Below are 18,182 nucleotides of genomic sequence, written 5' to 3'. Positions count from 1 at the left end.
TTTGCGATCGTTTGAAGATCGCGGCCTCGCAGCCTGGCCCCCCCGCTCATCCGCAGCCTGGCCCCACGGTCAACCGCAGCCCCCTGCGCCGATCCGATCGCCCCCCCCCCGCTGCTCCGATCGCCCCCCCCCCCCCCTTTCCGATCGCCACCGCTCCGATCGCAGTCGTCGCGAAATCCCCGGCTCCCCTCTTCAGTGCATTGATTGGCTGAAGAGGAGAGCCGGGAATTTCAAACGGCTCCTCTTCAGCCAATCAGTGCTGCCGTGCATTGATTGGCTGAAGAGGGAAGTCGGGAATTTCAAACGATGCCGATCGGAGCGGCGGGGGTGGCGATCGGGGCGGCGATCGAGCCGGCACAGGGGGCTGCGGATGAGCGGGGGGCCAGGCTGCGAGCGGACGGATTTTCGCGCAACAACTGTTTACACGGAACGATCAGCGAATTTTTGCGAACGACGATTTAAGAACATGTTGTAAGATCAAAATGAACGATTTCTCGTTCGTCGTATGATCATTCGCTGCGTTTACACGGAATGATTATCGTTCGAATTCGATCAGCATCGCACGATAATCAGTCCGTGTAAACGCAGCATAATACATGTGCATCTATTCAAGATAATAGTTCACTGTTGTTAAAGTGAACCAGTCATCTGGAAATGCAGTACCAAAGGGCTGACAGTACATAGGGTATAAGGAAAGGCTACCTAGGTTACCTATCATTTATCATTGTGTGACTGTATTATGCTAAAAATATAGTTTAATGCTGCAGTTAAAGGGGTTGGCCACTTTATAGTAAAATAGATCAGTATACAGTATTAGTAACTGTACTCATTATACTTACTGACAGCAGCTCCCTATGTACCTCATAGAGCTAAAATCAGACTCCCCTCCTCCAGGCTGTGCTGTCCTGCTCGCGAAGAAATAGCGAAGAAAAAACGATCGCAAATACGATCATAAGTTACGATTATCGTTCCATGGAAATGAGTGAACGCTTTCAGGTATTTCGCAATAGCGGTCGTTTGAGATCGTTAATCGTTAACGATTGTGCCAACGATAATTGTCCGGTGGAAAAGGGTCCTTAGTCTCCTATTGAAGGGGGTTTTCTGGACAAAACTGACTTATGAGCTATTCATAGAATATATAATCAGTCACTGAACGGCTGGGGGCCAATGCCTGGCCACCCTGTCCTGTGGATCAGCTGTTAAGCCCCCACGCTATACAGTGAACAGGGCCAGAAGCAGTTGGCTCCATTCACAGTGTAGTGGCCGGACCTGGTTACTGCAGTGCAGCTGCCGTTCACTTGAATAGGGGCTAAGCTGCAGTTGCACATGGCCACTGCTACACAAGGACGGGAGCAAGCTGCTTCCGGCCCTGTTCACTGTATAGTGCAGGCCTCCAATAGATGATCGGGAGAGGTGTCTAGTAGACACAAAAAAGAAACAAAAAAACTCAAAACACTCCATTTGCACCCAGGTAGCTAGAATTTCCATTTATTTCCGTAAATCAACTGTGGGGAAAAAAATAACTATAACATATTGTAAGATATGTACATAAATGCCATAAATGCATCTCTAGAAGACATTCTACATAAAGCAATGTAGCTCCAGGAATGTAGAAATAAGCAAAGCCTCGTCTGATAATATGATGAACGGCCGTGATCTGGGGGGACCGATTCCTTGCAAACAATCGCGTTTTAAAGGAGGAGGAGGTGTAGTTTTCAAAGGTCATAAGTGACTGGATGATGATAGAATTCACTTGCACATTACTCTTATATGTCTATGGCATTGTGGGAGAACAGGCCGTGGCAGATTGCTTTCATCACAGGGTAAAACCACAATATAGGTCAGCATCACTCCAACGTCTTTACGAGACGCGTTCATCTGATATGCTATTTACCTAAGCTCGACCTCAAAAAATGAAAAATTCCACACTGACATTTTGTTGTAAACGCTTCGGCTCAATAAGGCTGGGATCCCACTGCGTTTTTAGCATACATTTAACGGATCCGTTTTTATGTCCGTCAAAAAAAAAACAGATCCTTTTTTTTTATATAATGGAAATCAATGGAAAAACGGATCAAAACGGATGCACACAAATGCATCCGTTTTTGCAATCTGTTTTTCATCCGTTTTTTTTCAAAAACCGGATTGCAAAAACGCAGTGTGAACCTAGCTTAACGGAAACAATATATATATATATTTGTTCTGTTTAATGCATATTCAAAAGTGTCAGATTTAAAGGGATTATCCAGCGCTACAAAAACATGGCCACTTTCCCCCTACTGTTGTCTCCAGTTTGGGTGGAGTTTTGAAACTCAGTTCCATTGAAGTAAATGGAGCTTAATTGCAAACCGCACCTGAACTGGAGACAACAGTAGGGGGAAAAGTGGCCATCTTTTTGTAGCGCGACCCCTTTAATTCAACACAAACTTACTAGAGGATCCGCCTGGTTTGCAGAAATCCGAGACTGGTGCTCCTATTCCTGTGCAGGGTTCATCCAGACCCCATGGGATGTGGATTGTCATTGGAGTAGACGCCAATGCAAGAAAGTTACCTAGCCATGGCCCAGTGTTGGCCCTGATCTCTGCTGTTGGTGCCAAACGTGTTGCTCCGTTGCTATGGCTGATGGCAGGGCTAGTCAACTTGCCACACAGCATGAATGCTGGACCATTCAGTTCAGCATCGGCATTCCATGCTGTCTGACAGCACCAGATTTAAGCAGACAGCTGCTGGCCACAGTTACCAGTGACTGGTCTTGTTAGCCATACCCTGTAGTGCTTTAGACTTTTTGCCTTGTTAGGGAGGGTTCACACTGAGGAATTCTCGCAGATAAATTCCGCCGAATTCCGTTGCCTGTACGCGCTCATGGCCACGCGCCTTACCGCCGGCTCCATAGGCACCATTCTATGGGCCGGCCGATTCCGCTATCCGCCGAAAGAATCACATCAATTGCGGAATCCGCTCCGTGCATAGAATGGTGTGGCACGGGCGGAGAGGTGCGCAGCCGCGAGCGCATACAGGCAACGGAATCTGCCGGATTTTATTTCCGTGAATTCCGTAGTCTGAACAAGCCCCTACCCGGATTATCCCTTCTGCCTTTGTGATTTTTGACTAGTCGTAGTCTCCTGGACATTGACCCACAGCAATGAAATCAACGCGAGCATCCACCTACTGATCTGAGTGCAGGTCGCTCCACAGTGATCTCTGGTTTCCTGCAGAGCAATCCATTAAAATAGGGCAGCATGGCTGACAAGTCTCCTACTCTTAAGATTGTTGGAAATCTGCATGAACTCTGCCTATCCTGCACAAGAGACCAGAGAAGTTATTTTTTTCTGTAGCTGGCCGGGTGAACTTAAAGCTAATGCACAACTTAGGGCCCTATTCCACGGGACGATTATCGTTCAAATTAACGTTACATCATTTGGATCTAAATGATAATCGTTCCGTTGAATAGCAGTTAACGATTAAATGACAAACGAAAAATCGTTGATCGCTTAATAAGACCTGGACCTATTTTTATCGTTGCTCGTTCGCAAAACGTTCGGTCGTTCGCAGTAGCAATGAACGCAATAGCGCCGACAAGACGACCGCAAGAGCGATCATAAGTAACGATTATCGTTCCATGTAAATAGGTGAACGATTTCAGGCCATTCGCAATAGCGGTTGTTTGAAATCGTTTATCGTTAACGATTATGCGAACAATAATCGTCCCGTGGAATAGGGCCCTAAGATTAGTGAAGATTTTTTTTTTAATACTGGGCAAAGTCGTGTACATCGCCTGGCCGCTCTATGCACTGGCCGCTCTATGCCCAATGTACTGATATCCGCTCCCCTCTGTGACGCAGCCAGACTTAATCCTGATAGAGGCACGTCACAGAGGGGAGGTATTGGTATACCTGGGCCCGCCTCTAGTGCATAGAGTGCCCCGATTTGCATATCAGGAACCGGGACGGTTTAAAAAATGAACCAGGATGTAGGTGCTGGTGCTGACAAGGTAGTATGGAAATTTTTTTCACTAATCTAGGTTGTACATTTGCTTTGAAAGAGACAACCTGTTATCACTGGGTGAGTACCATTTTAACGCTACCCATGTCCCTAGTGCCCCTGCCTGTCACACCATCTCATTTACAGATTAGCAACAGCATTCTTATAATAGAGCCAGCTTCACTGTCCTTCTGAGTTATGGCGTGACCATAACATTGCCTGTCACAGTACCCCATTAGGGTATATGCATACTAAGGAAATCATATGGATAGCTTACAGCAGATTTGTCCCCGCCCCCTCCCGCTTCACTCTCCATCCGTCCCATAGACTCCATTCTATGGTCAGCCAGACTCCAACATGACAATACTTTGGGCGGATGGAAGACTCTGCCTGCGCATAGAATGAACCCTATGTGACCGCTGGAACTTTAGGCAGGAGCCATTACCTTTATGGCACTACTGGCACTTTACATCGGTAGGAGTCGGGGCTCAACTGAGCATGTCACTCCACCACTCATTGTGGTTTTGCAACAGCTGAGGGGCCACCCATTGTGCATCCCTGTTCTAGGTCTTTAGAGAACAGTTACACTATCTAATTTCTCAGGATATTAAAATAATGCAATCTTATTCTATCCAGGAAAAAAAACCCATATACCTACAATACATATTTTTCTAAACATGGTAATCTATGGGTGACAGATGGCTGATAGACGGCCATCTGGTAACAAACTAAATATGTTCAATGCAATGACATAAATTAAGTTTTATTAACTAGGATGATGGATGATTATTGGATGATATCCCGCAGACATACATTATATGCATGCTGGATTTGGATACAAATTAAGCATAGGCCCTTCTGAATATACAGATTTCAGTTTTTAGTACTTGGTTTGTTTGCAATGACTTTTCCTAGAAATTTATGCTACTGGTATACAAGAAATAAAGTAACGGCTTGTTTGATTCCTAAAGGCATAAATGATAATTCTTATGGCTCCTTCTCTGTCATTCTAAAACCTGTTTGTTCCATTGTTTACACACTGAAATCCATGAATACAATGTTTTTATAGCCATGGTATGTGCACCAGTTTCAAGTGGTTTTCCAGGACTATTCATCAGGTGGGTGACTATTCATCAGGCATGTGCACCCGTTTCATCAGGTGGGTGACTATTCATCAGGCATGTGCACCAGTTTCATCAGGTGGGTGGCTATTCATCAGGCATGTGCACCAGTTTCATCAGGTGGGTGACTATTCATCAGGCATGTGCACCATTTTCATCAGGTGGGTGACTATTCATCAGGCATGTGCACCAGTTTCATCAGGTGGGTGACTATTCATCAGGCATGTGCACCATTTTCATCAGGTGGGTTACTATTCATCAGGCATTTGCACCAGTTTCATCAGGTGGATGCCACATGGTTTTTAGCTCCAGTCCCAAAGCAGAGCTAACATCTAAGAGCACTATGATTTTTTTTGTCTTGGGTCGCAAAAAAGCCATCATCTGGCCCTCTTTACATTCACATGGTTTCCTGACTTTGCACACCAAAAAACCCCAAAAAACCAAACAGATAGAACACACAGACTCCATGCAAATGGGACTTTAACAACATCTAAGGGATTGTGAGTGTCTTCTAAGGGATTGTGAGTGTCTTCTACTTGGAAGAGTTCCTTTGCTTTCAAGAGATCCCATATGAAGCTGTAGACAAGTAGCGAACCAAGACAGGAAGCTGACCTGTACATACAGCATACCCATAGTCGGAGAAGTTTATGCATAATCTACAATTGCTGCAGTGTGAACTACTTTCAAGCTGTGAAAAAGGTTTTATTAGAGAGAGCCAAGTCTGTCCAAACCCGGAAATCTCGGCATTTGATTACCGGTGGCTGAAGAAGTTGGATGCAGCTCTAGGGCTGCCTGGAAAACATGGATATGGTCTATAGCTGTATCCACCTAGGACTGCATCCAACTTCTTCAGCAACTGGTAGTCAAATGGCAAGACTTACGGGTTTGGATGTTGCGCTCATCTCTAGTTTTTATATCATATGCCTGCTTCAATCTGGTGCAATTTAAAGAGACTCTGATAGGAGGTTTATGTTTTCATGATATCTCAGGGTAATATAAACTAGTGACAGAGAAGCTGAACAGAATGATTTATCACTTAAATTGTTCTGTGCAGCTGATCCAGAGATCTCCTCCTGAATAACATGGACAATAAGTAGTCCTCTCCATTTTGTGTGTGAGCTCAGTAGTCCTGGATTTTCGTGAGAAGCAGAAAACTCTGCCCACCAGCTGCTGATTGGCAGTCATCTATCCATGCTGTGTATAGTCAGTCAACTGTCAATTAGCAGCTAGAGGGCGGGAGGAGGGGTGTGGCAAGAATCCTATTCTCCTGCATATTAGAAGAACAGCTAAACAAAATTATGTGATACGTCGATCTGTTCAGCATTTCTGTTGCTAGTTTGTGATGCCCTCATTTAAGGCAGAATAAACCTAGCGACAGATTCCATTTAAGTAGTCTGTCCAACACTAGGATGACGTTAAGCAGAATTTTAGATTTTTGGTATTACAATCTGCACTTGGTTGTAAGTGCCTGATGATGTTCCAAATCAGGTCAAGGGGAAGGGTAGTTGGTAAAGGCCCACTGTTATGCACACCAATGTTTTTCTGTTAAAAAAAAAAATCATTAACAGTTTTTCCATTAGAATAACTGAACTTGAACCCAATATGGCAGCATTCAGCGGGTTTCACCTTTCCCTGCCATTTTGATTTTACCATCCTCCAAACAGTTTTATTTTATGTGATTTATATATTTCCTTAGAGATTTTTATCATTTAGAAGTCTTTTTCACATAACATACCCTAATATAATATAAGTAACCAATATAAAATTGACAAATTTTGCTTATCATAAAATAGTATATAAAACCACATAACATATAAAAACCAAGAGAATATATAACTAGAAACAACAAGAAACCAAGAGACTATATAACTAGAAATAACACGAGACTTACCCCAATATTAAAGCTCCCTGTAAAGTAATCCAGGTTGGCTTGAACAAACCAGATATTTGTTAATCCCAAACCATTACTTCTGTCCCTGGCACGCATCAAAGACTCCTCTTTACTCTCTATCAGAATTATCTGAAGTCAGGAAACAAAACGTCTTATGTTATTGTATTACATACAAACTTCCATTTCCTTGCTAAGTAATAGAGAAAACTGTGCACAGTAAGTATACGGTTAATCACTTTAGCGGTAAAGGGCTGGGAAACACCCCATGATTCCTTCCATCACATCGGTGGTCTTTTATACAGAATATAAAGCTTATAACATGAGATTAAGTAACAGGTGGTAATACATTGATGAGGATCATTTGCATCTAATGTATGTAAAGGCATTGATCTGCAATCACATATAGTTGAATATCCTTAACTGTGTTGGAGCTGTGGTCTAGGGGTTAATCATCTATCTAGAAAACACCAGCAGGTTTCTTTGGTTCGAATCCCCTGATGGAAATAAAATATAGGTCTTTATTTTTTCCTCCTCAATATTGTATCATTTTTAACAGTGCAAAAAAAATCCCAATCAGGTCCAAATTAGTTTAATTTTTTTATACAATGATAAGAAAAATAAAAAAATAAATATATTTATTTTTTCATCATTGTATTAAAAAAATGTAAAACTAATTTGGATCTGATTGGGAATTATTTGCACTTTTAAAAATGATACAATAATGGAAAAAGAAGAAAAAAAAATTAAGACCTATATTTCATTTCCATCGGGGGATTCAAACCAAAGAAATACCTGCTGGTGTTCTCTAGATAGGTAAAGTTACCCCAAGACCACAGCTCCAACACACTTGGGATCATAGATTCTACTATATCTCAGTGTAAACTGCCTACAGAGGACTGATCTGCAATCAGACACACTGGCTCACAGCTGAGTGAGCAGGAGGCCGGGCAGCATTGATTATTCATGAAGAAGAGGGAGGAGGAAGCAGTGGTGAGGTGTGACAGAGTGTGGCACTAACTGTGTGCTACAACTCCTCTTTGACTTTTCATTACAGTAGGAGACCTAAGATTGTGCATAATTCACTCCACGGACAAATAACCAAAAGGTGCCATGCTCACTAGGGCACTCTCAGCACCTCGGGTAGGGCCTGGGTGCTGACAGATTCCCTTTAAGGGGGCATTTGTACATTACATAATTAGACTGGATATCGGAACTCCTGGCATTATCATTCATTGATACCGGTAGTGCTGAAACAGTTTAAATCTGTGCGTTACTGTACTAACACGCTGTGACAGTATAGTAGTGTGAAGATGTAAACAATTTAATTGCTTCTGGCATCATAATGAATGATGATGCCGGGTGCGCCAATCTCCATTCCATGGAACAATCGGACAATGCAGGGAGCGTGTAAATGCCCCCCCCCAATTGTTTTCCTAATAGTAATGTTAATAGAAATATAAATATCTAATAGCAATATGAACGATAATATTACTGACAATGAATAAATGACAGCCCTTTATTATACCTACAAAAGACTTATAAATAGAAGGAATCACAATGCCTTTAACTGGCATAGCAGAAACGGAATGGTGCGTGTTTTATTAGAATTCCTAGAAACACGTACTACATCTTCAGGTAAAATTCTAATAACAGAATATGACGTCTTTCCTATACACCATAAGAATCACCCCTGCAATGAAGCAAATGTTCACTATGGGCTACCATAGCACACCAATGATTTATTAGCAATTTTTGTAAAAAAAAAACTAATAATAATATATATATTTTTTTTTCTTTTAGAAGGAATAGATTAACCTCTAAAATAAAACTAGATCTAGAGTTCTAGAACTCTGGATCTTCTCCAGATTCTTTTGTTTTTAGCCATTTGTCTACAATACTATGTAATTTTATTTTCCGTTCTGGCTGACACACAAAGAAACAGCTGTCAAAAAAAGTTCATAAAATAGCAAATTAAACATGCTATAAAATGTACTTTAAGAATGCTTTCATGTAAACCTACTCATTGTGTGGTCCGAAGCTGTCCTATATGATGCAGATGCTTACCTGGCAGGATGGCAGCGTATATGCCAAAACAATCCCAACGTGACCCTGCAAGACAAGAAAAAACAGTGTGTATTTGGCAGTCGTGCACAAGCTGTATGAAAAATGATGACTACATCAATTGGTGATATCTACAGTATTATTATTATAGAGGTACTTAACATCCCTATGTATATGCGGATATACTAACTCTGGGTTTCCACGTACAACCTGGAGTAAAAGAAGCCATTGCATTTATGACAATCATATCCAATATACACTTATTACGGGAAATGCTTATAAAGTGCTTTTTTTCCCCTGTACTTACTACTGCATCAAGGCTTCACTTCCTGGATAACATGGTGATGTCACGACTTGACTCCCAGAGCTGGCAGGGGGATGCTCAGCGCCCTGTGTCCCTCAAGTGTCTCCCTGCCATCATCTTCTCAAGCAGCCACAGTCCGCACAGCTCTGAGAGTCGGGGCGTGACATCACCATGTTATCCAGGAAGTGACATCACCATGTTATCCAGGAAGTGACATCACCATGTTATCCAGGAAGTGACAGCACCATGGTATCCAGGAAGTGACATCACCATGTTATCCAGGAAGTGAAGCCTATATGCAGTAGTAAAAGTAGGGAAAAAGCACTTTATAACCATTTCCCGTAATAAGTGTATATTGGTAATTTGTATAACTTTTGGGGGTCAATACAATACTTAAATAAAATTTTTTGCCGGACTTCTCCTGTAAGATTAGAATGAAAAAGAGTGGGTCACAAAAATGTAAGTCACCAGCTTTTGCACTGCAGGCAATGGAGAGGATAGTTCCCACATGTTACAATAGGTCTGTGTATGACACAAGGTCTTATGATGGTAGTAAGTATTTCTACACCCGTCCCATGAACACTCCACTATTTGTAACATTGTTTAGCAACATGCAAGTCGCCTGTAACAAAAAAAAAAATACACAAAACTACTAACTGCAGTGCTTTATGAGGCCATCAAGTTCTCCACAGATTACAGATATAAGAGTTCCAGCAGATCTGCTTCTCATCTTCTAACACCCCTTAAAAAAAACTTATGTGAAAAGTAGATAACTCCTTAATTGTTCAAGATAAGAAAAGGAAAAAAAAAGCGACCTATCAGCAGCTTTGATTTATCTGAAAAAAAGGGGTGGAAGTGATCAGTGGTCAGTGCTGGATTGACCTCGGGAGGCTGGGTTACCAGTGCTTGTACACAGAGAGGGAAAGTTATCAACACTTACACCACAAAAATGCCATAGTAACCTTTTGCACAACACGGTAAGGTCATAAAGGTTAGGTTTGAGCAAAATGGGGATTGTGCAAATATTTGCAATTTTTTTTTAATGCAAGAAAACTGGCATGCAAGCCTTAAATAAAAAATCTGGACCCCTGCCACCCCCCAAACCACCAGTACTGTTTTGTCTCCATTCAGGCATGTCCGATCAAAGGATCTGCCCGCCTTCTGGGGCCAGTATTTGGGCTAAAAACTTCTTTTATTTTGGCGCCTATTCTAGGCGGGGCCTAGAGCATCTATTTTTTTTTTTAATTTTACATTTTTCTATCAATATTATGAAATATTCCTAAGATCTCATAGTTTTTATTCTCACCACTGGGGCTAAAAGTAAGCTGAAAATTCCTGTTGTGTTTGTTGTGATACGAGGAGACTGCTGTAAAGTGATCTGTACAGCATTGCAGCGTCATGTGACACCAGTAGATAGATGGCATCAGTACAAGCCAATAGGAGCTCCCTGTGGAATGACCTTTTCAAAGATCACAGAGCGTTCTCAGTAATGTTTCACATTCATCTGAAGGTGACAGGGTCTGTCTATTGTTGTCTATATCCATATGCCTTCCTGTAAAGCATGTCACTAAATGCCGTTAAATACAGCCCAGGCAATATGGCAGCCCTCATAATAATATACAGAGTTAAATAAAAAAAAATAAAGTCATAAAATTGAAACAGATTTGAATAAAATAAAAATAAAAAAACTGATTGTAGTATCTGGCTCTAATTTTAAATTTAGGTGACACATTCCCTTTAAGTGAGGACCATAGTCCTCAATCAGCTGTTCCACACAGAAAACAAGTGCTCCAAAATTTGTAAATCAAATATTCATTTTAGAGTGATAAAATGTGAATACCTTCACATGCATATATAAACAGTGTAACATGTTATTAAAAGATTAAAAGGTTTTTATGGACAAAACATACTGATGAGCAATCTACAGGACAGCTCATCAGTCACTGATCGGTGGGGGGGGCCCGCACTACACATTGCTAATTGTCACCGTTCACTGTGTAGTGGAGGTGAAGTGTAACTGCAGCTCAGCTGATATTCAAGAAAACGGGCTGAGCTGCAGTAACCAAGTCCAACCACTACACCACTACACAGCGAATGTAGACAACAGCTTCGGGGCCCACTGACTGTTTATTGGGGGGAACGATCAGCTACTGATGAATTATCCTTTGAGTCTGTTTTGCCTGAAAAAAAAAAAACCTTTTAGGCTGGGTTCACACTACGTTTTTGCAATCTGTTTTTTGCAAAAAAAAGTATGTAAAAACGGATCGACTTTCATTATAAAAAAAGGATCAAAACTAGAGATGAGCGAACCGGGTTCGGGTTCTGTCGATCCAAACCCGAACGTTCGGTATTTGATTAGCGGTGGCTGCTGAACTTGGATAAAGCTCTAAGGTTGTCTGCAAAACATGGACACAGCCAATGACTATATCCATGATTTCCACATAGCCTTAGGGCTTTATCCAACTATAGCAGCCACTGCTAATCAAATGCCGAACGTTCGGGATGCTCGAGGTTCGCTCATCTCTAGTTTTGATCCGTTTTTTTAAATAATGGAAGTCAATTGCAAAACGGATGCACACAAATGCATCCATTTTTTTGCAAGAACGGATGGAAAAAAAATTGCAAAAACATAGTGTGAACCCAGCCTTAGTATAGGAAAAAAAAAAAATCCATGGAAGTTGATACAATACCCCTCCACTGCAAAAGTCCACAATGGTGTCTCCTGGTCTTGCCATATTAGTGACAACTGATAAGAGGTTGTTCAGTTGCTGCTGTTTCCTTAGTGCCCGGTCACTGGACATTTTACCTATGAGAAATTTTAGAAACTTATAAACATTGTGTGGAAGAACTTTTGTCTGGTAAGCATTATTACGCTATTCCTATCTTTATAGGAATAGAAGAATAAGTTTTATACAATGACATGGAGTCCACTGGGAACACCAATAATAGATCATCTTCACCTTAGTACCATATCATCATCATCATCATCATCATCATCATCAAAAACAACATTGTCTTGGTTACAAAAGATAAGCTAAATCTTATCAGGCACCTGCTTACCTTACAAATTGTGTTCTATGTGCCAGCTCTCATGTTCCTGGAGAAAACACAGCTGGTAGAGAGCTGAGAGGAATATTCACGTGTATCCATTTGCCGGCTAAAAGGTAATCCGGCTGGTTTTGTACAGATATAGAAGGTGGAACTAAACAATGATCATGGGATTTTACAATTTAAAGGGGTACTCCGCCTAAACTATTTTTCTTTCAAACTAACTGGTTTCAGAAAGAGATTTAAAAATTTCCAGTCTTCAAGTACTTATCAGCTGCTATATGTCCTGCAGGAAGTGGTATACTCTTCTCCAGTCTGACACAGCACTCTCTGCTGCCACCTCTGTCCATGTCAGGAACTGCCCAGAGCGGGAAAGGTTTTCTAAGGGGATTTGCTGCTGCTCTGGACAGCAGAGAGCGCTGTGTCACATTGGAGAGAATACACCACTTCCTGCAGGACATACAGCAGCTGATAAGTACTTGAAGACTGAAGTTTTTTTTAAATAGAAGTAAATTATAAATCTATATAACTTTCTAAAAACTGTTTTAAAGAAAAAGAATTTTGCCGGAGTACCCCTTTAAGTCTATTTGATCAAGGAGTTAAAACTGATTAGCACTAGAGATGATCAAATCCCAAGTTAGTATTTAGCTGTGCCGAGCAATGTGCAACTAATCCAACAGGGTGGAATCATTAGGTAGAAAACTATGGACATATATAACTTCTACAGTATAATAAACTAATTCCTCCCCATGAACATGTTTTTCGCGTAACCAAGAATATATTAGGAAGCATAACGGGGGGGTGGGGGGGGGGGGTATTTTACAGGCATTGTCCACACTCCAGGACCTTCAACTATCGGCAAAAAATGTAAAGAGGCTTTCCAGGCAAAACGGTAGATAAGCTTAGCTGCAGTACCTCAGCTTGGCCACTACACATGTAAGGAGCCGTCTGCTTTTTACACATCAGTAGATTTTTGAGAACCATATTTTGAGTCCACGATCCTCAAAAAATTAATCCGTATTATCATCCCCATTCTTTGCAAATCCGTAAAAGTAGAAAGTATGGTACTTGGTCAATGATCAAAATTATGACACTAGCTAGAACTGCAGATGTGTGAACTCCCTCTCCCCCTGTATATACTACCCTTGGAACACGCAATAGAAACCTGCTCTATAGACATTAAAAAATGAGGTTCCTGTAGGTTGCTGTTGCACTTACAGTTTTTTTTGTCTGTACTTCAGCCCCATGCAGCGTACAACCTGCAGTGTGAACAGAGGCAGAGAGGTGCAGCCAACTTTTTCTGTTGTACGTGGGGGGTGTGACTACCTCCTTTGACTTGCACTCCACCCATGTCTTGCAAGTGTTATAAATAGAGATTTGGCTCCTTATTCAGCCCAGGAGAAACATCTAGTTTGAAAATGCTAGAGTAGGGACCATGTATCTGAGGACACCTTAAGGTGGTTACATGGTACACTCTGTTTGATCAAATAGTTTGCTAAGATCCTCATTTTAATATCTACAGAGCAGGTTTTTATCGGGTGTACACCGGGGAAGTATGTATGGCAAGCACTTGCACCTGTAGGTTGCTGTTGCACTTTCTGTTTTTTTTATAGGAAGTGGCTGTCGCCTATGGTACTCCAGGTACTATAAAATACAATAGAGGTGCACCACAGAAACTGTGAGGTAGCTGCCAGGAGGTGTTGCAGAAGTATAATGCCAGGAGGTGTTTGAAGGTATATAATACTACATTTTATAATGATTTCACAAACTCCTATTGTCAGGGATTGGTCGGTTCTGTCAGGGCTGCTCTCTTTCAGTTGCACAGTAATGACAGCAGTGGGTAGGAAAGAAAGCTGATGGGGCGGGTACGTGAACAGACCAATCGAGGAGAAGCACTGCATGATGGGAAATGCAGTTTCCTGTTCGGTGGCATCTTAAGGCTTTTAGAAAAACTTATAACTTAGGAACGTCGTCCACTAGAATGACGGAAGACAGCTCAAAATACTCAGGGGGACTTGGTGAGCAAGACCTGCTAGGATTGGGAACATTTAATTTTTTAGCTCATGAGCTGAATACCCCTTTAAGCAAGCTATAGTCATTAGTCATATATATATTTTATATATATATATATATATATATATATATATATATATATATATATATATATATATATATATTGCATGCTACACTAACTTGCAGGTATCTATGCACTGGCAGGAAGCAATGAAGTCATCAATGCTTTATAAAAAAGCAAACAGCTACTACAGCGAGCGCAGTAAGGGTTAACATTATTATAACATCACCAGGAAAATCTTTTTTTAGCCAGGAGAGAACAGTAATATCAGCTAAGCCTTAAATAGAATTCTGCACGCAGGCAACTGAGTTTTATATAGTCGCTTCGCCCTGAACCAGAAAGCTTTCCTGCTAAGCATTTGTTCTTCAGAACATTCATTATTCTGTCCGACATTCCATGGGGGTTTCACCTGCAGATTACTAATGATCTCAATGATCAGTCTCCCTGTCAGCAAGTGGAAAAGTGAAGCGCTCCAGGCACATCGGAGTACACATGGCTGATAGATGGGGCCCCAATGTAAACATAAACAGGCGCAGTCAGGAGCCGACATGTAGTGGTAACCTCCATCTCCCATCGCTCTTTCTCCTCCTCTCCCTCAGTAAGCCCAGGATGTTACCGCTGCTGAATGAGACGTTCACACGTGACCTGCAGCAATTAGTATCCTGTAGGTCTGAGGGCCACAACAAGGCTTACCTGCAATCCAGTACAGTACTCATTGCTGTCATCACCTACATCGCCTTCCTCCCTATCAGTCATTCATATCTCCAACAAATCAGCTGTTCATGTACATTACCTTCAATGTTTTAGTTAAATTTTTTGTTGTAAATTAGGGTCCATAACTGGAGAAACTAGAATCTACACAAAACTTAAAGTGAAACTGACATTTAAATTTTTTGGCACAAATGAATACAAGCAATTTTATTAGGCAAAAAAGCCTCTTTCTGTACTCAAAAAGCTGTTACCCAGACCCTCCCCCCCCCCCCCACACACACTTGTTATCTGTGAATTATCAAGCAAAGCCGTCTTCATTACAGAGGAGCAAAGCTAAGACAGGTTTGATGAGTCCCATTATAGCCTATGGAGGGGGGAGGGGCCGAGGGGGATGAGCGAGCAGGGAGAGCAGAGAAGCAGCCGAACAGTTTGGAGACTGTCTGGGCACATAAAATGCTGGATTCAGAGGTCAGAAAGGTCATTGCTTACCTGGGAGCTTGCTGAGGGTGCGTTCACACGTACAGGAACTGCAGCAGATTTGATGGCACAGATTTGAAGCTGCAGATTTGCTTTGAATCAAAAACTTCAAATCTGTGCCATCAAATCTGCTGCAGATCCTGTACGTGTGAATGCACCCTGAACGATGATATGTTTTGAAGGGCTGCTTTTTCTCCCCTCCAAGCTTACTCATACCCCCCACCCCTCCCCTCTCAATAAAGAATAATGGACACAGAAATTCTGCTTCTTCTGAAGTGAGGGGGGGGGGGGGGGAGGTAGGAAAACAGCTTTTTGAGTATGAAAGAAACTCTTTTCCTTGATAAAACCTATTACAGAGTTTCTTAAAATCGCTTGTTCTATTGATACTTATTGATTTCTGAAAAATTAACCTTTAAAAAAGGGGTTGTCCAGCAGTAGGCCTTTTTTCTTTTTTAGTATATTGCTGCTAATGCACGTAAAACATTGGACGTAAATGGGTAAAGTCTGCCTAGCGGACTTTTATAAGCAATCATTAGATTTATTATACTGGTCAATGCTACGCTATTGCATAGCATTGATCAGTGAGAGCTGCGCTCCTGAGGCTGACTCTAGACGCAGATCGCCAATCCAACAGGACGGAGCTAAGAGACCTTCAGCTGTTAGGAAAAGTGATTGGAACCCCTGCAGTCACACTGCGAGGTTCCAATCAGTCAGTGACAGGTGCCGCTCCTCTCAGTAACACCCTGAAACACTACAATTGCTTTAGATGGCAGCATTTAAGGGGGCAAGGGCGGACAGCAGCGGGACCACTGCTGTCTGTCATTGGCTGCCGGCACTTTAAAGGGAATGTACCACTAGGTACATTGCTATGGGCTTTTACATCAACATACGGGGGCTGGATTAGGTCTAGTCCCGAGCACCGGCCAGGCATGGGCCCACTGACCCCCAAGTGTGATGATCTCCCTTCTGTGAAGCGGCTCCTTCAAGGGGAGGGGTTTTTGTCACACTGGGGCTGGCGGGCCTGTACCCAGTACTTCATGCTCAGCCGGTGCTCGGGAACAGACCAGCACTGTGTGCGGGAACTACGTGGTTCAAAAAAAGGACAACGCCACCGGCGCCAATCTGTTTATGTTAAAAGCCCATAGCGATGTACCTAGTGGTGCATTCGCTTTAATGTGTGCGGCCCTACTTACACTAAAAGGGATGATTATTGGAAAAGTCTTTTTCCACTGGTGAACCTACCACTGCATTTACATTTCATTGCGAATGAATGTACCCTTTTAAAAGCTTTTTCAACTCTAGGGCCATCCATTCACCAAAACACTGACAATACATATACAAAGTTAAAAAAAAAAAAAAAAAAAAAAAAGAATAGCCGGATCATAACAGAAAACTAGTGGTCACAACTGCTAACCATTGTGGCTCACCTTAGAGGTCTCCAGTCGAATTGATTCCACCTCTTCCTGAGTAATTTAAGTATTTTAAATGATGGCGTGTCTAGCCATGCTGACCCCCCTCAGAGATGAGAAATGCTACATGAACTATTTATCGATCAGAAACCATCCGAATGGGAAATGGTATTATTCTATCCAGACAATGGCACTAAACAAGAATCTCCAATACTGATGGCTAAGATTAGTTACAAAGCACATTTCACCTTGAATGCTGCAATGTTTAGGAAGTCATCAGGTAGCGTGATGAATACACATTCCTGCCGTGTTTCAAAAAGAATACCACAATCCCTTTCAAAGCGGATTCCATTCCTTTTCTAGGAAAATTATTCTACCACCCACTGGGGGCTTTGGGGGGAACAAAACAATGTCTAAAAATGCGTGTACACAGTGGTTATGTGGGTACGTGAGATGTCTGAATTAGGCACGGACTAAAAAAAATGTTGTGAAAGAGTGATTGGATTTCTCACGTGAGAAACAGAAAGCTTCAAGGAATTTAGTGTGAGTCAACTATTGTCTCCGAGATAACCCAATAGTCGTCAAATCAGCTTCGTAGAGTAATGCGATATGTTGCTATATCCTCTGCTAGGCCATGTTCAGACCTCGTAAGAGACTGGCCGTTCTGTGATCCGGCCGGGTCATGGAACGGCTGGTCTCAATAAAGATCATCCTGGCCGGTACTGCCAATCACAGTCCGGGACCGGCGCGGCCTTTGATTGGCTGAGTGGTCTGTCAGTTAACCGGCCGCTCTGAAGCTACAGCGCGCGGACACGGGGAGAAGCAGACCGCAGGAGCAGCCCTGGAGCGTGGATAGGTAAAGTATACCGTTTAAGCAAGGGCTGCAAGGACATCGGTAACTACAGTATATTCTTGCAGCCCTTGTTAAACAATTATCGGGCCGTGTAATAGGCCCAGTAAATGAGTGCCGATCTAGCAGGTGCTCGGACACCTATAGAGGATAAATAAGCAAACAGATGTTAACTTATATTATAGTTCTACATACTAAATTGAAAAAAAAAAAAAAAAAACTCTTTAAAAACATATTTAACCCCTTCAAGACAGA

General features: G+C 42.1%; 2 protein-coding genes across 3 annotated transcripts in view; both read right to left on the bottom strand.

Annotated features, from left to right (window-relative positions):
• Positions 1-17,131, bottom strand: part of AIMP1 (aminoacyl tRNA synthetase complex interacting multifunctional protein 1) — a 433,090-nt gene extending 415,959 nt beyond the window's left edge. Inside the window, exon 1 of the mRNA XM_069978430.1 lies at positions 17,126-17,131. The gene's annotated coding sequence lies outside the window, so the exon portion shown is untranslated. The remainder of the gene's footprint in view (positions 1-17,125) is intronic.
• GSTCD (glutathione S-transferase C-terminal domain containing) overlaps positions 1-18,182 on the bottom strand; it is an 84,116-nt gene that overhangs the window by 10,102 nt on the left and 55,832 nt on the right. For both annotated transcript variants that reach the window (XM_069978419.1, XM_069978418.1), the window contains exons 6-8: positions 12,049-12,164; positions 9,058-9,102; positions 6,994-7,122 (exon numbers count right to left, since the gene is read on the bottom strand). In XM_069978419.1, the coding sequence (XP_069834520.1) occupies positions 6,994-7,122; positions 9,058-9,102; positions 12,049-12,164 (290 nt within the window). The remainder of the gene's footprint in view (positions 1-6,993; positions 7,123-9,057; positions 9,103-12,048; positions 12,165-18,182) is intronic.

Source organism: Dendropsophus ebraccatus, chromosome 7 (genome assembly GCF_027789765.1).
Source record: "Dendropsophus ebraccatus isolate aDenEbr1 chromosome 7, aDenEbr1.pat, whole genome shotgun sequence".
In the NCBI taxonomy this organism is placed as follows: Eukaryota; Metazoa; Chordata; class Amphibia; order Anura; family Hylidae; genus Dendropsophus; species Dendropsophus ebraccatus.
Note: the sequence above shows the minus strand (reverse complement) of the source record. Positions and strands in the feature narration are given on the sequence as shown.